Here is a 24,246-nt window from a genome sequence, read left to right on the forward strand (position 1 = left end):
AGGAAAATGCCTTCAAAAGAACCAAAAATTCATTGTAAAGGTAAAGCACCAGAATTGATGGAGTATTTTTGTGAGCAAAATTATAATTGAAGTTACCTCCTAAATGCACAAAACACAAATGCCATGGTTTTGTTGCTGCTCCTGTGGCGGAAAATCATATAACTAGACACAAACACCAAACAAAACAAGATAGATATGTATTGATTTTAGTCAAAGGTTTGCTTCCTCTTATAGTCTTATGTGACAACTTTTCCTCTAAAAGATGAATTTTAACCTACCAAAGTCCTAGCAAATTAATACTTAACGTTTACAATCATGGTCGACTTCGACTGCCATAGAACAAACAGCCAATCCAACAGAGCAAAGATAAAAGAAGAAAGAAACTACACATTACTCATCTCTCAAATTCACTAAGAAAATTATTTAAACAGATTTCCCTGAAATACATCTGTATGGTATATTCATTTTATTACAGAAGAATTTCTACAAAACAAACAAACTTGTTTCACCGAGGGTTTCAGTAACTCGCACAAGTTTTTACAATTTCTTAATCCCTAAATCAGTACAGAGCAAACAAAATTCCCACCAACCAATCTAGCGACCGAAGTGATAATTAAATCACTGCCAACAACCACTAATAAACTAAACATTCTGGGGAAGATAGCGACCAAAACGTACTGCCCCAAGAATCATGCAAAAAATGTTCAACCAAAAAACCCATATCGAAGGATCAATGTAGCTTAAAGGATCAAATACCTTCGAACTTACTGATGGTGGGGAAATTTCACACAAGAAGAAGAGATGCTAGAATCTCCCCCATAGTCTTCTCAGACACATCATTGTCATCATCCAGCTCTGCTCCAGACTCGAGCACTGCAGCATCTAACACTAGTTTCCTCCTAGCAATTTCATATATGTTTTCATCGACGGTGTCCTTTGTTACTAGCCTGATTGAAAAATATGAGCAAATGAACCTCAACCTCACTTATAAATGTAGAAAAATATATATTAGTCTTTCGTGCACCATTAGAGAACTTATTAACATTTTTTTTTTGTGAGGGAATATTAATCAAGAACTCCCGCCATCCCAAAGATTCTCAAGAAGAGAATGTTAAACATAAAAACATGAGATGCCTACAGGCACGTGTAACTGTTGATTTGAATGGTACTCTATTAATTTCATCTATTTCTCTATTTGTTGCATGTGGCAGTAAAATGGACAAGACATGTTTTATTGCCATTAAACTTCCATTATTTTCAAGTGTGACCATTATATCTACACCCCAAAACATTAAAAAAAACTAAAAAAACAACTTTATTAATGGGTTATTTGATAAATTCATTGAGTGTTAAATTTGGATAGTATTAATAACCCAAGTGATAGTTGGAGTGCCAGTGTAATAGCATAAATTTGTAGCCTCTAAAATCTATAGGGCCAATAACCAAATAAAATACCTGTAAACAGTGACAGGTTTTACTTGGCCAATACGATGACACCGATCTTCCGCCTGCCGATCCATCTGTGGGTTAAAATCCATATCATGTATGATAACTGTGTCAGCTCCAATCAAGTTTAGCCCCTGGCCTCCAGCTCTTGTAGAAAGTAAGCAAGCAAAGATAGAAGGGTCATTGTTGAAGGTATCCACTATAGTTTGTCTTTCATTCACTTGGGTACTGGGACAGAAAAAGAACTGTAAGTACAAACTATAGCAACTAGATAGAGCATTTACAGTGTCGCTAGATAAGAAATCGATCTACCTCCCATCAAGACGTCTGTAAGTAACCCCTACTACTTCCAATGTCCATTCAAGAATGTCAAGCATCGTTGTCCATTGGCTGAATATTAAGACTCTATGCCCGCCCTTCATCAAAAGAGGTAAGAGCTCAGCTAGAGCCTGCATACAGAAGAACAAAAAATAAAGTGAAGTGAATGCCGAGATATAATAGCGTATCCTTTTTGGTAAAGCATAACGACTTTCATCACAACAAATATATGTATGATGTTGTTTATCATAAACAGAGGTAACTGCTAAGCAATAAGTGACTATACCTGACATTTTGCTGATCCCAGGACATGTTCATCTGTTAAGGCACCCTTTGTACCCGTCTCACCATATGAAATTAAGAGCTGGAGAGCAACAAAAGTGAAGCATTTGTATTAAGTCGGATAAAATATGAATTTTCACGCAAAACACTAGGTTAGAATGTTGCTGACAATGATCCACTTGAAGAACTAGAACAGCTACACCTAAAACAAATACTATAACTTCATTAGAAACGAGCCTACGTTTAAATTAAAGGGGGGAAACAAAAGCTGCAATAATACAGTGCAACAGCGACATCTGTAAAATAAATGGTACCACAGCACGTCCGGTCTTGATTTATATATAAATCTACATAAAAATATAAAATATGAGTCTCAATATGATTTTACTATTGATTAAAGAGCTAGTGTAGGATCACTTGTTTTGCCATTGCAATTTGATAGTGATCCATGATTGGGATAGCGTGTTCCAGTTCAGAATTCAAAGGCCACTAGTTGAATTATGGCAACCATGATTCCACCCTTTCTAAGATGCATTAATAAGCATCAAAATATAGTTAAATAACTTCATAACTGTACAGTAACCATGATATCTGTGTCTTGATTTAGTGTTGCAACTCCGGTTGGTCTCACCTACCTGATCATTTGTTCAAAATTATATTCTCTAGCTAGCATGTCCTGTTACCCACAAAGAAATTGAATGCCCTTTAACAATATTTTGTAGCAACACTAGCACATGATGGAAGAGTCAAAGCAATAAATAACACAAATATCCTCAATAAAAGTGACAAATTAGTATTACATAAAGGAGGAAGGACAGCTCAGGGGAAGCTTACCCGGTGAATTGCAAAATCATTATAGTTCTTAAGCTCCTGAATTGCTCTTTCCAACGTACATTCAAAGCCAAATACACCTTTTGGATACAGCATTCTCGCTATTCGAATAACATCCTCATCATGGTAAATACGCCTAACCAATAAAGGGTGATTTGCAATCTGAAAAACATCCTAAGTTAGATCAAGACCAACAGAGAGTAGCAATTATAGACTTGGAAGACATGTTCAAGACCTTGCGGAACTGCACAAAATAATTTGAAATCTGGCGTTTTGGAAGAAGACCAATAACAGTATTGGAAATTCCTGTTGAGGCACTTGCATTACGAGCTTGTGAAGCTGCACGATATTCATTTATGGCATCATCATAAGCTTTAGCCTGTTCTGAGCCCATAAAAACATACTTCACCTGCATATATAAATTGTCAGGCAGTTTCAGTTTTAAACCACTTGGAACATAGATGACTAGTATAAACATCAAGATTGACTTACATTTTGTATTTTCGGAACTAGTTGCTGCATAACATCAGACTTCAGGCGCCTCAAAATGAACGGCCCTAAAATAGATTTTATACGTGATATCAGATTACTATCTTCTGCATTCAAAAGCTTTTTCAAGTCAACATCCCCAGTTGAAAATATATCAGGCATCATGAATTCCAATAATGACCACAACTCCTGCATATTTATTTAATGTTAGCATGTCTCGTTCTGTTAAGAAACCAAAATTGTAAAAAGCAAGCCAATGTAACTAAGCTAAATCTTAACGAATCAACATAAAACTATCAAGAGGCAGAATTCAAAGTCTGGCCTATAATTCCACCAACATGGGATAAGCAAAAAGTAATATGAAGCTTGAAAATTTGTCACTAAATGATGCACTTCAAACTTAGAAAATCCTCTAAGCATACAAGTAAAAGTGTCATCTCTGTATACATTTCTCAAAGAACCATAGTACTTGCATAGTTGGCCCTCCATTTATATTCTGCAATATGTAATTCAATGTGGTCGCTGGTCCACACCACCATAGTAGAATTAAACCAAATTCTTCTCTCAAATATGGTATGGGCCTCCTTTGACACCTCAGTAACACAAATTACCATGTTTTGTCACAGAAAGTCATGCAAAAGACACTGCATCAAGGAAGATGCTCGGCTCGCTAACCAAGAAGCCAACCATGTACAAATTTCAAGCCCAAGTCAACAGACATTCAAAAGTCAAAAGCCTTCTAAATTAACACAGATGCAAATCAAACCATTACAGACAGAATCAGCATACCTATTAACTTTTCCTCAGACTCCGTCATACAACCGATAAAATAATAATACAGAAAGAAAGCACTAGAAGAATCGCTTTAAAAATATAAATCTCAATAAAAATAGCCAAATGCCATAAACATACATGCAAATCATTTTGTAGCGGTGTTCCTGTCAACATCAAACGCTGACGTGCACTTTGTGCAACAGACATTAGGTTCTTCCATCGAAAGCTGTTCTTATCTTTCAATACATGAGCTTCATCCATCAAAACACAACTCCACCGCCACCGCTTCAACACTTTACGATCATCTTTCTGCTGCGCACTGCGTGGCAAGGAAAGAGAATGAAGAAAGATTGAGAACAGTAGTCAATGATGGAGCTTAAGAAACTTCATTATAGATTATCTGCAAAAAATCTGGCAAACCTTCGCCGCTCAAAAAGCGAGTAGCAAACAAGTAGCACATTAAATGGAGGTGGGAGACCAGCTTTGCCTAAGTAGCTTAGCTCCTTTGAGTACGTTGCTCTTCCAGATCCATGAAACATAATGACAGAAAATGAAGGACACCACTTTTTTAATTCTCTTTCCCAGTTTTCTAATACAGAAGCTGGGCAGACAATAAGGTGAGGGCCTGGGTCCGTGTCTAAATGCTGCAGCAAGGTGAGATACGTGACGGCCTGTGATGAGACAGCATTAACAACAAATGGCAGCCCCAATTCTACGGCTTGCAATTGGTACTGAAAGCCAAATATACCTGAATTGTCTTTCCGAGCCCCATTTCATCAGCCAAAATAGCTGTAGATGAAGAGATAAATAGAAATTATACATGCATGAGGAGGTTGTGATTAAAAATAAAAATGACTACCTAATCGAACACCTCTCCTCAAAAGTCAAGGGCGTAGCAAGCCAGCCTAGCGACAAGGCCCATGCTTTATAAGCCCTCTTTTTACATCCTCCCTTTTGAAATCTAATCCTAGCCCATGAAACTGATGCTCTCTAGCTTCACTTGCATAAAGGAATTTCAATCTAAAACGATCAAGTTGCATTTTACCTCCACCTATGTTTTTTCGGTACAAGAGAAGAAGGAAATTAACACCGACAAGCTGATAAGGCTTCAGAATAGGCTGAAAATCAGAATCTTCTGTAGAGCAAGCCGCATCAATGTCTTCCTACTTGCAACAGCACCAGAGAAGCAAGCAGAAAAGACATATTAGTAGGAAATACAGCTGTTCAAATTTTCAACAGTGATGATTCGATTATCTTGATTTGGAGGTACCTGAGTCACAATTCTACAAGAAGCAGCTTCGGTTTCCGCATACCTCTCGCAATCTCGCACAGAGGAACCATACAGCTCCTGCCGCAGCGACGCAGATATCTTGGCGCACTTCTGCAGAGCTTTGCCAACAACATCGACTTCCTCCTCTTCCACTAGTTCCATCTCTTTCTCTTTCTCTTTCTCTTTCTCTTTCTCTTTCTCCTCCTCCTCGTCCTCCTCCTCTTCCAACTCGGACCAATGGACCTCGTCCTCTTCCTCCTCCTCCGATCGGGCCCCGATCACCTCCTCACTATCCTCGTCCAGGACGAAGCGCCGGCTCCTACTGCTCCTCGGCGGCCGAGACGCTCTCACCTCCTCCTCGTCCTCGTCATCATCGTCCGAAACTACCGCGGCTCCATTAGCGGACGGTTTTGCTAGGGTTTGGGAACGGTAGGCGAAGGATTCGATCTGCGTGGGCGCGGTGCGGGCCTTCTTGAGGATCCGCGAGGGCTTGAAGCTGTGGTTCTCCCACTCGTCGTCGGAGATCTCGTCGAAGGAGCCCCTCATCGAAGGGAATCGGGCAAGGGGAAAGAGCGCGGTGCTAGGGTTTCGGGGTTCCGCGAGTCGGGAGAAGAGGAGAGGGAGGAGGAGAAGGATCGCGGAGGAGGGAGATGGAGAAGGGGGAGAATTTGGCGGTTCGAGTTCGCGAGCGACGGTCGATTTCTTTTCTTGAGCCGGTCAACGGTCGGGAGGGGGCGCCGGTTTAAATGATATCCGAGTCCGAGTCCCTGTAGCCTGTAGGAAACGGGCTAAAAGTTAGAGAGGATATAACCGTTAGCACTTCCCAGATCCGAGTATGATACCGGGTTAGCCAAAATGGATATATAACCGTTAGCACTGATTATTAAGCATGGTCCAGAGGAAATAGTTCCTGAACCCAGTCTACAGCATCATCTTTGAACTGCAGGAAAATGTCAGTATTGGAGTTTCCGATCAACTCAAATCTACGTGATTCATAAATGTGACATACTGATTGGTAGGTCTAAGATCTATTTGCTTAATGCGAGACTACTTATATGTAAATTTTAATTACAGTCGCTCAATTTTATTTGTTAAATGGTAGTCAAATAAAATATGGTTGATATAGATTTTAGTTTATATCGATTGGGTAATATAAGTTATTCTTCTAAACAACAAATGTTGGTCATTTTTTTCCTTTCAATAAAGAAGACGGAAATTTTAATTTGAATCGTGAATTTTGAAATTTTAAGCTCTTTTATTGTTAATTTTGTTTCCAAATCCTCGCAATAGAGTACTATTGACATGAATTTTGAATTTGTATTCTCATGTGTATTTTGCAAGTTATTAAAATCGCTGGGATAAAATAAACGTTGAGGATGGATGGGAGCACAAATTCACTTTCTAATTGAAAGGACATAAGATATTGATAGAGCAGGCCAAACTTTTAATTATCCAAAGAAAAATTCCTTACATTGATATATATTATATATAAATATATTTCATCCAAAAAAAACTTTCAACTCCAATTGTAAAAACTATGTTGGATCCTCATTAAACTTAGGTCTAGCTATACATAACCATTCAAAAATTAAAAATTCGAAAACCACTTGTTTTCAACTCATTTCAATCAGCCACCTTAACTCCAAATTTAATTGTCTTTTTAATAATTGTTGGCTTTATAAAATCAAATAACACAGATAACTCCAGTGACGAAGCTAGGACTTGATTACGATGGGGGCCAAAATACATACAAATTTAAATTTTAGTAAGTAAATAAAATATACCTAATTAAAATTTTGATGAGGAAATATATTGACTAAATTGTTAGTGTAAAAAAAACATTTACCTTTTTTATTTATACTTACTTAACTTTTAATTATTTTATTTATATTATTTCACTCAAATAATTTTGAAATTTACTAAATCTAATAGTAATTCCGTTAATAATTTAATTTCTTAATTTTTACTAAATACAATTGTGATCATTGATTATTATTAGTTGACTGAGCTATTAACTTTAATATATTTTTTTTAATTAAATAAAAATTTATCTAAAATAATTAGAAATTATGAAAATATGTACTAAATAACAAAAATTAAAATAAATTTAGAGTTAAGAAAGTATTATGTTCGCACCAAGAACTTTTTTTAAATATAGGTCGGTGACATAACTCTCATCAATTCATTGTAGCATGTAGAGAAGGACTAACATTGACTTCCAAAACGCAAATAACTCCAGAGGAAGCATAATAATTAGTTACAAAATTTTTCACGAACCGAACCGACTTATTTTGGTTCGGTTCGGTTCATTTCGTCTCCATAAGTCGACCGGTTTGGTTTTGCCAGTGGCGGTGATACATAAGCAGCCGTGGATCGACAGCATAGAGTAAGATAGAGAGGTCGCGTCGCGGTGAAGCAATGTCGGACGCGTACAAGAAGGTGAAGGCGGGGAGGCTCGTCTTCAAGGGCGGCGACGCCGCCACCCTCGACAAGAAGAGAAAGAAGAAGAAGAAGACGACCGAGTCGGCGTCGGCGGCGGCGGAGGAGGACGAGAACAGCAACCCCTCCGGCGAGGGGGCGGCGGCGGCAGCGGGGGACGGGGGGGAGGTGTACACGATCGACGCGGCGAAGCGGATGAAGTACGAGGATCTCTTCCCCGTGGAGACCAAGAAGTTCGGCTACGACCCCGCCAACAAGTCCCGCACCGCCGCCCGATCCGTCGAGGAGGCCCTCGACGATCGGGTCAAGAAGAAGGCCGATCGCTACTGCAAGTGACGGATCCGAAGGTATGAGTTCCTTGCTCTCGGGTTAGGGTTAGGGTTAGGGTTAGGGTTAGTGCTAGGGATAATTTTTCGTTTCATCAGCGCTTGGAGCATTGCTTGCTATTCTTGCTCGATCTTTACACGTTATTTTATCTCGTCTAGATCTTTTCCATCTAAATTCACGTAAGTAACAAAAACATGACCTTCCTGTTAATCCTGATGTAAGCATGTAACATTTTGCTACGTTTGTATCCTGTGGTTTAGTTAGGGATCTAAGTTTTGGAATTGTGCTTATAGGATCTTATTGTCCTTGGAATTCGCAATTTGGTCATTTGTTTGCTAGGAGATCTTCTTTATTCAAAGAACTCAATCTGTTGGACTTATAAATTGCTTAAGTAGATTAGTGCCTTGCGTTGCTAGTCCGTTATTTGGTTGGGCTGGAAGAATATGAAGTTAAATGTTGCTGTGTCTTGTTTTCTTCTTTCTTCTTTTTTCTTTTTTTCTTTTTTTCTTTTTTTTTTGGCTCCTTCGTGAAATGTGGGTGGCAAGGAAGAGATTAACAAAATTTACTATATTTGTTCTTTGCCTGGACTACTGTTCCTTAGCTTTTATTGTCCTGCACAAGCATCTAGCTTTTACTCCCCTGCACAAGCATCTACTATTAACAAAGTTTAGGCGCATGAGTCATGAATAAGTTTCCTAGGTTTAATTCTGGATATGATTTCATTTTCCCAGCAATTGTTATAAACTGACTTCTGTATATCCCTTGTGTTGTTTCCTACAGTCAGAATTATGAGTCATGTTTTTGTTAATTGCATGCCTGCAGGAAAAAAAAGTTTAGAAATAGTTTATGGACTGTAGGGAGTGATGTAAAACCTGAAGCGCAGTTCAGAGTTTGGTGAAAAAAGAAATACAGCATAGAAAGTGAAAACACATCCAAAGTTCAATGCAGTAAAATATAACTAAGCCTATGTTTTTTTCTTTTTTTTATTTCTTCGTATCCTATACTTATTCATTCTTCTCATCACTCCTTGCTGTATGTATGATATCAATCCATGGGAGTACACTTAACCCCAAGTAAAGAGACAAAAAAGTTGTATGTATTTGTTACTTTTCAAATCAAACATACTTAATTTTAAACTCTTCCCTTCAACCATTTGAACTGCACGTATCACGGCAAATAATGATGTAAGCAGCTTTTGTGCAGAGAAGAACCCAAGGGGCCTGGCCGGGGCCTTGACACCCCAAAAGTTCCTTTAATTTATTTCGCGGTAAAACTTAAAAGCAGGACTTGTAGATTAGGGAAGTTTTGTTCATCTTAACCTCCGCAGAACATTGGAACTGCATAACCAAACTAGAGCAGATCTGTTAGTGTTTAAACAGCGAAGTCGTGTTTCCAGATCAATTAATACATATATCCAACAAAAAAAAGTTAGAAAATAACTGATTGCTGAGAAAAATCCTAACTAATTGTATCGAGATACACGAGATAGGCATTCCTCGTTCATGCTTAATACTTTTAAGACTTTATAATAATCATCAACCATTAGCAATTCTATGATTTTGCATATTGTATAAAGTTTTTACTCAATGAAATCCACTTATATCTTATGCACGTCATGCTTCATAGTTCATATTGGAAAACTAACAAATGCTTATGGTTTTTTGTCTTTTTTTTTCTCCCTGGAATTTTCATCATTCAGTCGCTGGTTTTTTGTGCCAAATAACATACTGTACTATAGTTGGGGTTGTATTTTAATTTAGAGCTTCAGTTCAAACCTTTAATTGAATCTTTGATAAAAGCTTTAGTGCTATCTGTGCTAATTTCTTTCTTTTCTATATTTCCCAGATTATTGTGTATGTTTCTTATGCTGATTTTGGGAGCATCGGCATGGTGGTTACTACTTGTTAGAAAGAGCTGTACCCAAAAGTTAGATGGATAGTTAGCCATATTCAAGTCTGTAAAGAGAGCAAGTAGTAGTCATTACACATGGTATGCTACTAGCTTATTTCACGTTCTGTAAAATGTATCTTGAGTTTCTGATGCATTATTGATGATAAATCCTTGCTACATTTATATAGTTCATGAGTTTAATGCAAGAAATTAAACTCCTATCTCTTTCCTAGTGTTGGTTTTTCTGCTCATTTTGTTTAGTTTGGAAATCAGAGATGATATATATTATTTTAGGCTCACCTTTTAAATCTGTTGAAAGATGAAATCTCATTGTTTAAAGTGGATATAATCAGAACAATTTTTTGTTCTTGCTTGTTCCATAACCTCTGAAGTTATGTAAAAGTATTATTTGTATGACTTTCCTGTACAATTATTTTTCTTGTCGTGTTGATATCTATAGAAGGTTTCCAGCTTGGAGAATGCGTGTTTCTTAGAAGCACCAAATTCCTTATTTGTATAGGAAGTTTTCTCCTCTCTTTATTGAATTTGTTTTTCTTTTGCATGTGATCTGTTTCTTTTATTCTTGAGTTGATCTTAAAATGCCAACTAGTCCTATTGATCTATAGATGCTTTCAGCATTTGTGTGAACTGGATAATGCTAGAGTGAAAAGAGCTCATGATGGGGTAACTCAATGTTAGGAATTTTTTTACCAAAATATTGTTAAAGCATCAGATTCTTGTTTGTTTTTTCAAGTCCACACAAGTTTGATATTGTGCTTTAGCTTGTATACCTTAGCACTTATTGATGATGGATGTAATACACCTGGTACCAAGTTTTTGTTTGTGTCTTATCTGCAAATTTGTATTTTGTTTATCTCATTAAGAATTTGTACTCAAAACATGTTTCCTAATCCAGTTTTGAGCTGTCAAGAGTTCCACAGAAAATCGCACTGTTGGATAGTTACTTTTGTACAATCTATGCAACACGAAACTTTAGCTAAATCTGATGCCACACTTGTCTATAATGCTTTTTTTTTCCCCTTACGTGCAAAGCTTTGGCACGATTTTTTGATCTTTAAATGTGAGTCTACATGTTTTACTCTTTTGACATGACATGAGTGTATGCTACTCAAATGCATAGTTGAAGTAGTGCGATTTGTGTTACATAATATCATTGTTAGTTGCCAAGTATATTTTGCACCTGTTTTATTTGTTTCAACTGTTTTCTACAGTATTCTATTTTGGTTTCTATAAATTGGTGTTACCTGTGTATGTTTAATTCGTTTTGAAACAGATTATTATGGTTTATAAAACCTCTTTTTAGAAAAAAATATTAGATGACCAGATTGAAACTGCTTACTTTCTAGCCTCATTTTGGTAGACTTTAACTTTAAATGTCTCCATCATCTCCAATATTTAGAAACTTTGTTGGGAACATGACTGACCTCTTTGACCCTCTTCGACCAGAAGATCCCAGACGATGACTAAACCTGAGTCTTCGACTGCCCAGTGTTCTTTTTCATCATTTCACCATAGTAAAAAGAAAAAAAGTTTCATACCCTTCATCTACATCAAAGTCCATTTCCTCATCATCTCACTGTAGTCCGTTTCCCAATCCTGTAGAATGCTATTGCTATACCTATCACCTTTGCCTCTTGAGTGCCCACCCCCAAGCCCCACCAACCTTAGTGGGTGGTGGTTAAACGTTTCATTCCAACTTGGTCGTCTTTAAAAAAATGATAATATGAGGGAGAAAGATATTAGAAGGTAGGAGGACCAACTATTAGACACTTCGGTGATTGATAGATGGTTTTTGTTATGTTGCTGGTGATTAAGTAAACAAATTATAGCCCTTCTATGCCTTGCTTTTCCATTTGGGAAAATGCTTAGCATGCTTATTGTTCAGCTGTGATTGCACACCCAGGGGCTTTCCGTAACTAGACGACAATAGGGCCATTAAATGCGCGTAATGATCTTGTGTGTCCCTATCCTGAGGACAACGAGCCTTCACTCTTCTTTTGTTAGTGTACCTTTTGCCTGAGACGAACTGTAGGTGGACAAATATGTAGAGATGCTACTGCTACTTGTCAACTTGTAACTTGATTGATTCTGATGTATTAAGACGGAAGATTAAAGGATCATTAGACACTTCGAATTTTCCCCTAAGATGCTGGTTAGTGGCGTGTGTGCCGTATATATAGTGGATTGTGCTTGGGTTGCCACTTTAGCTTGCATTGTGGTGACAAAGTGGCATTAACTGCACCTTTTTGCATTAAGGAGTGGGTGATTATCTTGGGTGCTGGGGCTAGACATTACTATAGGTCCAAAGGTGTTCATTATTTGAAAAAGGAGACAAATAAAATTGGATTGCTGTCCATGTCACTACATTCCTTTTGATGATGGTGTGTCTTCCCTAGACCTAACTAAAGGTGACCTATGTCACTTTTGTTCCATGGGTTCACTAGTTATTGTGAAAATTGGCCCATGAAAATGCTTCTTGTTTTTTTCTTTCTGTAGTGATGTTTGCATATATTGAAGAGATGATTTTTTGTTTTTGCCTTAATCCCACTTAGATCATCTTTTTTTGCCCTAGTCCCCCTTTGCCCTGCTTTCGCAGGGAAAATAAATTCACTTCACCATCATGGAAGTTTATTTTCTCGTTTTCTCTCCTGCTCTCGTAATGTTTTCTTCTCTCTTCTGTTTTTCTCCATCCAAATAGAAGGAAAAAGAAATGAATAATAGAATCGACCTGCGTAGGTCCGAAAGGTATTTCATGATGGGAAAAGAACGTTGCAAGAAGTGCCCCAAAAGCACTTCTAGTGGAAGTAGATGTCACAGAACTTTAAGGTTGAGGTGGGGAACCACCACTCATCAACACTCACCTACTAGGCCATGGTTTAAGCAAGCATGTCTGGCTTTTGTTAAAGAGGTATTAGTGAAAGTGATAATTGCACCAATTCACTGAGGTAAGTTGTACTCATGCAACTACTTTTTGGAGTTCTTGAATTATTAAATTGTATATATTGACATTTTTTTTTGGTCGTGATTACGAGAATTGAGTTTTGGTTGTTCAAAATTTTATTGATAGTGAGATTAAGAACTAAAGAACAAGGTGATTTAATATTTCTCCAGAACATGTCTTTGATATATTAGGAAGAAGGACGATATCACACAGAACATCGGCTAAGCACATGTGACACTTAAAACCCTGTTTTGTACAGCAATGTCGCCGACAGAGACCCAAAGAGAGGGATTGCAATTTCTATGCACTAAGCTTTGTTCCCCTTGTTAAATTGCTGTTTCGAAAGCAAAAGCTCAACTCAGCACTAAAAGGTATGAATAGATTGCAAGTGATTCTATGACATTTTGTTCATCTGTATGTGGCATGTGTTCTATGTTGTTCAAGTTTGTTATATTCTCAGCGGATATTGGACTCAAGTCATTGTCTTTTTTCTTTCTTTCTTTTAATGTCTATTTCGGCTTGTATTGTCTTATAATTGCAGGATACTGTTAAAGCATAATATTAATTGGCTCCTCTCTGTGGCATATAATACCTTAAGGGCACATACCTCAGATTTTTTGTTTAGTTGCAAGTTTCCATCTTATACAGTTTTGATTATTTATCTAGTTAGTTACTCTATCAATCTCAAAGCATGTTTCCATCTTATACTCCTGATTATTTGCTTATCTATTTAGCTACTATATCACTCTCAAAACACATTTGTCCTTTGCACATTGGAGATACTTTTCGTTTCCTTTGCCTGTTCACAAAATTCTATGGTCGCATCTAATTTTTGTTCACTCCCAGGATTTGTGGAGTAGAGGGAATTGAAACTAATCAGTTGCATCCTTGGAACTCTTTTAACCTGCTGACCAATGTAGTGTAATTTGCCATTTAATTCTGCAAGGTGCATTTATTCGAATTTGGTCTGGCTTTTAAAATAGCTTTATATTTTTTATTTTATCAACTCGAAGGTAGGTGTTCAAAAACCTAATCTGTTGTGAGCTTTTGATTTGAATTGGAAGTAAGATTGTGGACTTTACTTTCAAAGTAGAAATTGCAATTTGAAGCTTCTGATGGTGCTAAAAATCTAGTGGTGATGCGAAAACTCTGTAACTCTGATGTGATTGAACTTATAAATATGGAATTAATTAGAGTTCCTCTAAAATAGAGGTTAAGACTATTAAATAAATGCTCTAGTCTCTAGAAGATTGGTACAGGAAGGAATCACTCTTAAGCATAAGATATGGAACAAAGTAGCTTTGATTTTGTTTGGTAAAATATATTCCCTCTTTCTTATGCAATTTGAATATCGAATATATGGACTAGGTCCTGGAGATGCCATAAATATGCAATGCATAAGCACGCGCGAATGAGCGTGGAATCTTGTCTGGCTGCAGAATCTTCTTTTAGCCAACAATAAAAGAGGTACTAACTATTTTTTTACAATAGAATTTATTAAAAAAAATTTAAAAAAAGAAAACTAAATTAGTCATCTTTTAATAAGTGGCCCCAAAACTTTGCAAAAAGAATATAGATCTCTATATGCAGAAAAACCTAAACAAAAAAAGAGTATTGGCCCAATTTGAGCCACTCAGTCGTTTACTTTTGTTGCATTATAAAATGAATGTTTCATATTAAGCCTTTGTAATCTACTTATGCCTGTAAATTGTTTTTACAGTTTTGACAAAGTATGAACAACTTAAATCTGTTTATCAAAGCAGTTTATGTTGTTGTCATATCAAAGAGGTCTAACTTATATTTGCTAACCCATGGCATCAGAACTAGCTTTAAAAGTATCAATTTTTTTTAAAGAGAAATGTTACTTATAAATCTTACACTAATAAAGGATTTAGATATCTCTTTTAAGTTTTAATATTAAAAAAATAGGGTGAAAATTTCGTTTTTGGATGAAAAATATGTATTTATTTTTTATTTTGAGATGCTATCTGTTTCGTTCAATTTTTTTTTAATAAAGTTAGTTAAGAATATAAAGTAACTAGATTTATAACTTAAGACCTGGAGCACCGACAATCAATTCCTTTCTTACCAGCACCAAAAGTCTGGAAGCAATACTAAAAAAAAATAAATAAATAAAACACTTTTTGGATGTGCTAGCATTGCATGCTCATTTTTTAAAGAGAAATGCACAACTGGCATAAACTGAGGCCAAGTTTTAAGAGCTCTCTTCTTTCTTAGAACCTCCTCGCACCCACTCTTCCCACTCCTCTCCCCACCCTCTCCTCGATCGCGCACCAACTCTTTCTCAAACGCACGCAATATACATGCATGGCCCAACACGAAGCGACCTCGGAAGCATCACTCTCCTCCTCCACCTCCACCTCCACCTCCACCACCAACTGGGGCGATGCCCACGGGAACCCGCTCTCTTCGTGGACCTCCATGGGCCAATGGCTGCAGGCCCACTACTCCCCCGCCGCCGCCGCTGCCGCCGCCGCTTCCGACGACGATTACACCAACGTGCACGCAGGCCTCACCATGGACTCGTCTTCATCGTCGTCCGCCAACGCCGACATCTCCGGCGAGACCAACTTGTGGAACCACGTTCTACTGTAAGTATGGCACCGTCGCCGGGAGTTGAACTATCTAGAATATTTCTAAAAATGCCAATCTCTTAATACTACTGTCGCGCGTTGTGTCACATCATGGAGCATTCGAATTTATGACCAATATCGTTAAATATTATCTATTATTTTAATAATTCTAAAATTAACATATTTTATCAATATACATAAAGTTTTTATGGGATCACTTATTTACTAGATAAAAAGCGTTATAACGTAATAAAATTTGCATTACAAAATACTTAACAATATTGATCATCGATTCAGAAATACTAATATCACTGAGAAATGACATAGAAGTATCAAATTAAGGATAAATATTTTTAATAGTATTCTAGATCAATTCCTATAGTATATGTTAGAGATTAGTTGGAGAATAATATGATCTTACTCGATCGTATTATTATATAATATTAATCTGGAATAAAGTTAATGATAAATATACATATGTTTCGTGGGAAAAGCTTGAGATTCTTGTGCTGGGGAGCTCCTTAAAACATTAGTTAATGGAATGCCCAGTTGTTAAATTATGCTATGATATAATGTTAAATTATGCCATACAATTTTTATTCTCTAAAAACTTCAGCTATCCGATAATGGTGCTTTTAATTTATTTATTCAACAAAAACAACACGTAATCACGAAGAACAAATCAACAGTTCAGTTAGAATTAATCTAATGTGAATTTTTCAGGAGCACTGGTTTAAGAGGCCCAAGCACACAACACAATCACGACATTGGAGAAAGCTTCCCCGAAGTGATTCGTCGCAAAAGCTTCGCGCCACCGGAGACCTTCGACCCCGCCTTCGACTACCTAAAGAAGATGGACAACAACTGGGAGTTCGCAAGTGCACCTCCCCTCGCAAACAGCTTCGGAAAACAGCTGAATTGCTACCACCGGAACACGATCGAGCCCGAGAGAATGACCGACTTATCAGATTTGGTCAGCAACTGGTCTATAGCTCCGCCCATCCCGAACATCGATGATCATCACATTAATGCGCCATCGGTGCGCCATTTTTCTTTAGGGCCGAATATTTCACACGTCAAGCATGCAATCCCTAACTCATCTCCTTCGTATACTCGCGTCGACTTGTCGCACTACTATAATGACGTAAAAGGAGAGAGCCATTACCAAGATTTGATCAGCGTCGATAACTCGGTGATAGGACTCGACAACAAGCTTTGCGGTAGTGGAATGATGGAGGAGTATTCGTGCTCGAACGCAAGGAATATATCTGATCTAATATCTTTTAGTGGCAACATAAACGCATCGGAGGTCGAATTCAGAGCTGCAAACTCTTGTTCGAAAAGTTCAGATCCATCAGCTGGTAACTCCACTTCATTGGTAAGTTGTGTTCTTTCTAGTAAATAAATTAGGACGATGTGTTAGTGGTTAAGATTGAATAAGAGCAAGATCATTGTGTTCTTGTAGACGCGGGCAAGTAGTAGAAGCAGTGGAACAAGCGATGCGAAAAAGAAAAGATCTGAAGAGAGTTCAGAAGCGCTTCTTAAGAAGTCGAAACGTGAAAGCTCGACGGCGTCATCTAACAAGGTAGTAATGAATTGAACAGATCTTAATATATATATAGTAATATGTTAGCATGTGATTGATGAGACTTCTCAATCACATTGGTTGGATTCGTAGTGGTGTCTAAGTTTGGTCTAAGAAATTAAGCTCTAATTTGTGAAAACATGCAGTTGCAGATAACTAAAGCAAAGTTGGGAGATAAGATCACTGCGTTACAGCAAATTGTATCACCTTTTGGAAAGGTATATATATAAAATAATTTTCTTTTTTCAATTATAACAAATTTTATTTGCCTTTTAATCGTTAATTTCCTTCTAATTTCTTCTATGATATTCGACAGACGGATACTGCATCAGTACTACTCGAAGCAGTAAACTATATCAGATTTTTGCAAGAACAAGTGCAGGTAACACTTTTTACTAAGAACTTTTAGATCACTTTGATCTGTGATTGTTTCTGGTATTGCTAAAACCGCCTCAAATACGCCGCTTTTCCAACAGTAGTGGTTAGGAGAAAAAAAAAAATCTTAGAAAAGTTTATTATATTCACTTTTGTTGTTTTTGTGGTGCTTAATGCAGTTACTCAGCAACCCATACATGCGATCAAGTTCAAGTAAGGTAGTGCAACTCTACTACTCTTTTGACCTAAAACTAATGGTGCTTTTTTGGTTCTATTATTGGTCTCTAAAATAGAGCAGAAGCGAGATATTTGGCAAACAAAAAAACTAGAACTTCGTGTTGTGCTAAAGCTCCAGCTTTTAGCTAGCTTCAGCTGGAAATTGTTTGGACAATTTTAATAGTAGAGTTAATTTTATATAGTTCTCTATAAATATAGTGAATTGTAAATATATTTCTACAAAGTTTAACTTTCATATGTTGTCTCTATAAAAGTTCTAATATTTTCAAATATGTCTCTACTGTTAGAATCCGTTAGAAAACTTTAGTTAGTTATAAGTTAAATACATAATCTTAGTTAGTTTATGAGATAACTCGATATTTTTGCCACTTTTATATTATACTATTGTCGTTTTTTGAGGGACATATTTGTGATGGTAAAAATGATATTTCACTAAAAATATAAACAGTTCAATAACAGTAACAAAGCAGAGAAACATTTATGAAAATACTAGAACTTTTATAGAGACAACATATGAAAATTGAACTTTATAGAAATGTATTTGCAATTCGTTATATTTATAGGGACTTGTATGCATTTAACCCTTAATAATATATATACACACTAAGATTCTCGAACAACAACTTTAATAGTTTTGCCGTAAAAGATTCAGTTGCACCAACGGCCCACCGTAAAATATGAAAAGTAACTCTTTTTTTCTTGTTTTGAAATTTAAAAAAAAAATAATTTATAGGATCATAATGCATGGGGAGGAGGGTTGGAGAGGAAGGACAAGGTGGATGCACAGCTTGATTTGAGGAGTAGGGGGCTTTGCTTGGTTCCTGTTTCTTGCACTTCTCATGTGTATCGAGATATCACTGGGCCGGATTATTGGAACCAACCATATAGAAGCTGTTTGTATAGATGAATCAAAGCTCTAAGAACCTTGCCTTTTTGACTTAGCTTTATTTATGCTAATAGCTTTTATAGGATTTAATTAAGACATATAAGTGAACATCCATTTTTCTAGTCATTTTACCTAATTTGCATTACTATTGATCCTTTTTACCATTCGCTATAATTTACTTTCTCTTTCTTATTTTATAAGTACCGAGTAATTCAAACTGATCACCTAAATTTATTTTGTTTGTACGTCGTTTTACCTTTCTCTATTGAGTTGTTGGTATATTAATATAGTTGACAAAAAGGATCCTATTAGTTCACACTAGGGATGCAAATGGAGCTGGTCCGGGAGCGAAAGGAGTCCCTACCTTCCGCCCCATTGTTTAGCTTTTGTTCCCAACTTACCTTTACCTTCAGATAGGGACGGATCGGGAGCGCATGTATTGGCAGATCGGGACAGATAAAGAGAAGAAAAGGTCTTTGGGCTCCTGCTCCGCGGATCGAGCGGATTTGAAGCGAGTTAATTTTTTTTTCTGATTTTTTGTCCCTACTTACCGCCCCATTTATGGCGGATCAGAGCAGAAGCTCCGTCAACCCGGATCCTTTTGCATCCTTAGTGTCCATAATACGCCCAATTCTAAGCCCAATACTACAATCAACTGGGCTTTATAGTGTTAGGCCCCAAAAATTGTAAAAACAGAGATATTCGGGATATATTTTGGGTGTGGGCTTAATACGCCATTTGGGCCGGGCCAAATCTTTGTGAGCAACCAACTAAAGCAGTGTATGGCGGGGACATCTCGTCCTTTCCTTACACCTTATGAAAACGATCATCATTAGGGAGAACGACTTAATAAATTAATTTAATTCGTAACGTTAACTAATAAGCGTTCCTTCAAAGCCCCGTCATCGTCTTTGTCCCCTCTCTCTCCTTCTCTCCCTTCCACGCAAACCAAAACCCTAGGAGGGAGAATCGAAACCCATCGACCGATCAATTGATCGAAAGCATAATATCTCTCTCGCTCCTTCAACTCCCATGGCGACGATCGGCAACACCAACCTCAATGCCAAGCTCGTAAGCCTTCTAGTCCCCTCTCTTTCTCTCTCCGATCTCCCCTAGTTTCGATCTCTTGATCTTTTGGTTGATCTCAGGTGTTATTGGGCGACATGGGGGCCGGGAAATCGAGCCTCGTTCTCCGATTCGTCAAAGGCCAATTCCTCGAATTCCAGGTGCTCTTTTGATCCCATCTCTTCCACACTCAGGGTTTTTTGATTTGGGGATTAGGGTTTCGGTGTTGTTTGTGCTCAAATTGGGGGGTGAATCCGCAGGAATCTACGATCGGCGCTGCGTTCTTCTCGCAAACCGTGGCGGTGAGCGACGCCACGGTGAAGTTTGAGATTTGGGACACGGCGGGGCAGGAGAGGTACCACAGCTTGGCTCCTATGTACTACAGGGGAGCTGCTGCGGCTATCATCGTCTACGACATCACACGAACGGTACGATCACGGCAAATACGATTCAATTCCTTGTCACATTGCATGTAGCATTTTACTGCAATTATTAGTTATTTTTTCTGATTTTAGTTTCTCTATGAACTGTTAGGAATCATTGGAGAGAGCTAAGAAGTGGGTGCTGGAGCTGCAGAAGCAAGGTGATCGTCTAGCTTTGCTCATTGGTTTTGTTTCTTTCTGTTGTTTCTTAGGAGTTTGTAGTTGAAGCATGCTAAGTTGGAATTTGCTTCTCCTTTCGTTTCTAAGATAATGTGGATGCTGTGTGTAGGTAATCCAAACATGGTGACAGCTCTTGCAGGAAATAAGTGTGATCTCGAAGAGAAAAGACAGGTTGCAACTGAGGTAAGTATACTAATTTAATGTGTCGCATGTAGCTAATTCCTTCTGTATGTTTAGAACATACACACGGTTTCTTATGATATCTGACATTATGAGTATCCATATCCATATTGAGAATGTTTGGCACTCTATGTTGTGTAGCAAAACTGTGATAGTTTGTCCGATTGTAATGCATTGTTATCAAGTTCATGTATCATTTTGTTGAATTACATATGCAACTGCTTTGGTAATATGAGAGCATGGTTCTGGAATGAGGTTAACTCCATGTATAATATATTACCCTGATCATGCTAACTGTCCCATCATCATTTTCATGAAATATGCGTGTATTATACATATGATTATGTGTTTATGGTGTATATTTGAGGTCGTAACCAACATGTTAAACATGCTCTAATGTGTTTACCATGGTAATAGGTCAGACTCTAGTTAAAGTTCAAACCAATTTAGGATCTAAATTGCAACCTATGAGCTAGTAGGTGACTAGGTTCGAGTGCCTACATGCATTTGCTTGTGTGTCAGTATGCACTATCTGTGATCCTAAATGCAAATCTGAACCTGCTTAAAAGAACCGTTGAGTATAGTTTAAAGGACTCAGACCTGATAAACTGGTAGGATTTGAAATTTGAGTTGGTTAACAAGTCCCCTCCACCTCTAATTAATTTCGTGTGATACATTATTCAGTTCCTTGTAATTTATGATGTCTGTTGTTGCAGGAGGCGCGCGCTTATGCTGAGGAGAATGGTCTTCTCTTCTTAGAAACCTCTGCCAAGACAGCTATAAATGTGAATGATATATTTCATGAGATAGGTATGCAAGCCAATTTCATTTGTTGATAATCAGGATAGCTTTTGTTGCTTGTGTACTTTGTCATCCTTTATGCTATAATTGATTGGATACCTTAACTTTTGTTTCTTCCTTCTTGCGTCTATGAGAGTAACTTCAGATTTTCTGCATATTTTATTATGTCAAATATTAATTGATAATAGCTCTTCTATTCAACCATATGCAGCAAAAAGATTGCCCCGTGCTCAGCCAGCTCAGCAGCCAGCGGGGATGGTTCTTGCTGATAGACCAGCAGAGCAATCACGGGCTTCTGCATGCTGTTCTTAGGTGCTGTTTTTTTGAAAATAAAGCAGAGAGACACGTGCCTGTGGTCTCAACATTTAAGGCTGTTTGATAGGCGGCAACCGGCATATTCAACTACATCGCAGGTTCTAACTGCAAGAGGGAAATCTTGTTCCTGTAGTTGTATCTGGAAACTGCAGTTGGATATGCTGATGATTTTCGGGCTGTTGCCGTAATTTATATATCTTTCCTTGTAAGAACTGCATTCATTGAACGCCCCTTGATTTGGACAGGTTCTCGGAAAAGCCAGAGGAACTCTCGACGTTATGAGGTGAATGACGATAACAAAGCAATGTGATGAACCAAGAAGATGAAAATATAAGCACTTGTAAATTTGGCCCACCTCCTTTATAAATTTCTGTTAGTTGTGTTTCTTCATTCATCAGTTAATATCGAAGTAGCATTATTATCCGGCAATTATCGAGTTCTTGTCATCGTGTGTAGTATGTGTTTTAACATTATTAGCGCTCTTGTCTCTTGTGACTCTGCACTCAGTAAAGAACTGTACAGATGTAAATCATATTTGAGTTGGAGATTATGTTTCTCTTAGAATTAATGATGTTCAGATTTTTTTTCCTCTCTTCAAACCACTCAAGAGCCAAATAAGACTAGTACCGTAGAACCCTTGTTTTTTAACCCCCTCATAGCAGGCGTAGTTTGGGAGTGAGATGCGACTATGAGTTTGGGTCTGTTTGGCGCAACCGACTTCTCAATGTTAGTTCTTTTTCTCTGTTGTGAACTGCGGTGGGTGGTTGGAGCATTCAATGAGGATTTTCGAACTTTAATATATGCTGAGTGGATCAGCACTTTTTTGAGTAGTGCTCTATGATTTTTGAGCTTTTTTCTCAAGATAACTTTACTTTTTTTGAGCTTTTTCTCAAGATAACTTTCTTTTTTTCCCATTATCTCTGTCTTTTAAGCCATCGACTTTTGACGAAATGGAAGTAGCAGAAGTTGAGCGCACATGCCTTACCGGACGCTGCTCTGGAAGATGCTGGATATTGTGTTTTGTCATTTGCAGCACAGCAAAGCCATTGTTTTCTACGCTAAGTCCAATGCCTTCGTAATTTTTTTGCATAGACTTGCACGTGAAACATTTTTATAAACAGTATTACATAACGGATGTCCGAGTATGTTTTTTTGATCTCGCACGTCTCTGTATGGAAATTTAAAAGGAGAATCGTCTCGAACATTCAACAGGAATTAATGAACAGAACCAGCTGTTGAGGTCTGATAGTGTGAATGATCAGATGGTCATCTCATTTCAGAATCGGTGGGGACGAAAAGGAGGAATCACTTTTATGAAAAGCAGCAAAAGATACATGTCGAATGTCTAATATGAACACGTGGGTTGGCAAATCTTCGCGAGCTTAAAATAATTGCCACTAAAATTTTTCCCTAACAAGGCCCTACTACTCTCTATATAAGGCGCATTTACACACACACACTCCACATCACAGGACTCTCTCTTTCTAGATGATGGGGCGACTCCAACACATGTTTCCGGCGTTCTTCCTCCTGCTGCTGCTGCTTCTTGCCTCTGGTTCTCTTCTATCCTTCTCTTTGTTTGTTACTTGTGGCGAAGCAAAGGGACCTTAGCCGCTGTGATATAACTAATGACAAAGACGTATATTAAGCTACTCATTATTATTAACCAGATTCATTACATTTGATACTGACATAGTAAACATTCGATGTGATAAAATCATCACAAGTAATACACTAACCCCGCGTATTAACCTCACTAAAGATATCTAAAGAGTGTCTTTTTTCATGAGTATATTATAAAACATCCTGCACGTTATGTACATGCTAGAATTCTTATCGGTTTTTGATTGACGCGAAACTAATAAGGTTGTGTGAATGATGGAAGGGATGGGGCCGATTGCGGCGGAGGCGAGGACGTGCGAGGCGCAGAGCCACAGGTTCAAGGGGCCGTGTGTTAGGGCCAGCAACTGCGCCAACGTGTGCAGGACCGAGGGCTTCTACGGCGGCAGGTGCCGCGGCTTCCGCCGCAGATGCTTCTGCACCAGGCCCTGCTGATCAAATGACCCCCTCAAATCCACTGCAGTAATATGATCGATGATGATAAAGCATGTCTCTGTGTTTTTACTCTTTTTTTTTTTTTACTTTTTTTTTATTTTTTTGGTGAGAAGTATGTTGATGGGCTAATGGAAAGTTATGTGTGTTGTCTCTTCCTGTTATCGAGTGGAATAGTAATAAATCCTCAGCTGATGTTATATGATCACTCAGTTTGTATCATTTACTTTGTGGCTCTCCTTTTCTTGCTAATTCAGGTGGATTACTCAACCACACAAAAAAAAAGAAAACTTGTTAACTTACTATTCCCATGGTTTTGGCTGTGAAACTACGTAATCGCTTTCCTAATCCCGGCTTTTTCCTTCTCCTGAAAGAGATTTCTATACCATAAGAAGCATCTAATGTCACATCACTTCTCTTGAAAGAGATTTTCATACCATAAGAAGCGTCTAATGCCGCGTAAGCATTCTGTTTGTTAGTCCAATTTATTCTTATCTATTTTTCGAACTCTAAGAAGAGCCTACTA

General features: G+C 37.8%; 5 protein-coding genes across 7 annotated transcripts; 4 read left to right on the plus strand and 1 right to left on the minus strand.

The window, feature by feature from the left end:
- Positions 483-6,134, minus strand: LOC109707749 (protein CHROMATIN REMODELING 19). The gene is made up of 12 exons (XM_020229272.1): positions 5,411-6,134; positions 5,186-5,303; positions 4,889-4,929; positions 4,561-4,811; positions 4,279-4,459; positions 3,370-3,555; positions 3,113-3,286; positions 2,881-3,039; positions 2,051-2,128; positions 1,759-1,895; positions 1,456-1,674; positions 483-947 (listed from the first exon to the last, which is right to left on the minus strand). The coding sequence occupies exons 1-12, from the start codon at positions 5,954-5,956 to the stop codon at positions 785-787; spliced, it is 2,253 nt and encodes a 750-aa protein (XP_020084861.1). The 5' UTR covers positions 5,957-6,134; the 3' UTR covers positions 483-784.
- Positions 7,757-10,298, plus strand: LOC109708334. The gene is made up of 2 exons (XM_020230048.1): positions 7,757-8,196; positions 10,022-10,298. Exon 1 carries the CDS (start codon positions 7,829-7,831, stop codon positions 8,183-8,185), a length of 357 nt encoding a protein of 118 aa, XP_020085637.1. The 5' UTR covers positions 7,757-7,828; the 3' UTR covers positions 8,186-8,196; positions 10,022-10,298.
- Positions 15,116-19,313, plus strand: LOC109708332 (transcription factor bHLH111-like). Of its 3 annotated transcripts, none has more exons than XM_020230045.1 (7): positions 15,116-15,640; positions 16,346-17,000; positions 17,088-17,207; positions 17,360-17,425; positions 17,524-17,589; positions 17,762-17,800; positions 18,553-19,313. In XM_020230045.1, exons 1-7 carry the CDS (start codon positions 15,357-15,359, stop codon positions 18,724-18,726), a joined length of 1,404 nt encoding a protein of 467 aa, XP_020085634.1. In that variant the 5' UTR covers positions 15,116-15,356; the 3' UTR covers positions 18,727-19,313. The 3 variants fall into 3 exon arrangements, with proteins under 3 accessions (XP_020085634.1, XP_020085635.1, XP_020085632.1); XM_020230046.1 differs by having other exon boundaries at positions 15,118-15,640; positions 17,354-17,425; positions 17,762-17,795; positions 18,553-18,622; XM_020230043.1 differs by having other exon boundaries at positions 15,119-15,640; positions 17,354-17,425.
- Positions 19,448-22,267, plus strand: LOC109708333 (ras-related protein Rab5-like). Its single transcript, XM_020230047.1, has 8 exons — positions 19,448-19,776; positions 19,854-19,931; positions 20,031-20,198; positions 20,305-20,353; positions 20,482-20,555; positions 21,269-21,362; positions 21,565-21,665; positions 21,914-22,267. Exons 1-7 carry the CDS (start codon positions 19,738-19,740, stop codon positions 21,663-21,665), a joined length of 603 nt encoding a protein of 200 aa, XP_020085636.1. The 5' UTR covers positions 19,448-19,737; the 3' UTR covers positions 21,914-22,267.
- On the plus strand, positions 23,074-23,942 carry LOC109708335 (defensin Ec-AMP-D1-like). Its single transcript, XM_020230049.1, has 2 exons — positions 23,074-23,223; positions 23,554-23,942. The coding sequence occupies exons 1-2, from the start codon at positions 23,157-23,159 to the stop codon at positions 23,721-23,723; spliced, it is 237 nt and encodes a 78-aa protein (XP_020085638.1). The 5' UTR covers positions 23,074-23,156; the 3' UTR covers positions 23,724-23,942.

This window comes from Ananas comosus, linkage group 3 (genome assembly GCF_001540865.1).
Source record: "Ananas comosus cultivar F153 linkage group 3, ASM154086v1, whole genome shotgun sequence".
In the NCBI taxonomy this organism is placed as follows: Eukaryota; Viridiplantae; Streptophyta; class Magnoliopsida; order Poales; family Bromeliaceae; genus Ananas; species Ananas comosus.

Coding starts and splice junctions, on each gene's coding strand:
- LOC109708334 (XM_020230048.1), top strand. CDS start 7,829: ATGTCGGACGCGTACAAGAAGGTGAAGGCGGGGAGGCTCGTCTTCAAG.
- LOC109708335 (XM_020230049.1), top strand. CDS start 23,157: ATGATGGGGCGACTCCAACACATGTTTCCGGCGTTCTTCCTCCTGCTG. Junction 23,224..23,553: donor GCTGCTGCTTCTTGCCTCTG/GTTCTCTTCTAT, acceptor GAATGATGGAAG/GGATGGGGCCGATTGCGGCG.
- LOC109707749 (XM_020229272.1), bottom strand. CDS start 5,956: ATGAGGGGCTCCTTCGACGAGATCTCCGACGACGAGTGGGAGAACCAC. Junction 4,812..4,888: donor GGCTCGGAAAGACAATTCAG/GTATATTTGGCT, acceptor GTCTCATCACAG/GCCGTCACGTATCTCACCTT. Junction 2,129..2,880: donor ATGATTTTGCAATTCACCGG/GTAAGCTTCCCC, acceptor GTTGCTCTCCAG/CTCTTAATTTCATATGGTGA.
- LOC109708333 (XM_020230047.1), top strand. CDS start 19,738: ATGGCGACGATCGGCAACACCAACCTCAATGCCAAGCTC. Junction 19,777..19,853: donor CCAACCTCAATGCCAAGCTC/GTAAGCCTTCTA, acceptor GGTTGATCTCAG/GTGTTATTGGGCGACATGGG. Junction 19,932..20,030: donor GCCAATTCCTCGAATTCCAG/GTGCTCTTTTGA, acceptor GTGAATCCGCAG/GAATCTACGATCGGCGCTGC.
- LOC109708332 (XM_020230043.1), top strand. CDS start 15,357: ATGGCCCAACACGAAGCGACCTCGGAAGCATCACTCTCCTCCTCCACC. Junction 15,641..16,345: donor TTGTGGAACCACGTTCTACT/GTAAGTATGGCA, acceptor TGAATTTTTCAG/GAGCACTGGTTTAAGAGGCC. Junction 17,208..17,353: donor CGACGGCGTCATCTAACAAG/GTAGTAATGAAT, acceptor GAAAACATGCAG/TTGCAGATAACTAAAGCAAA.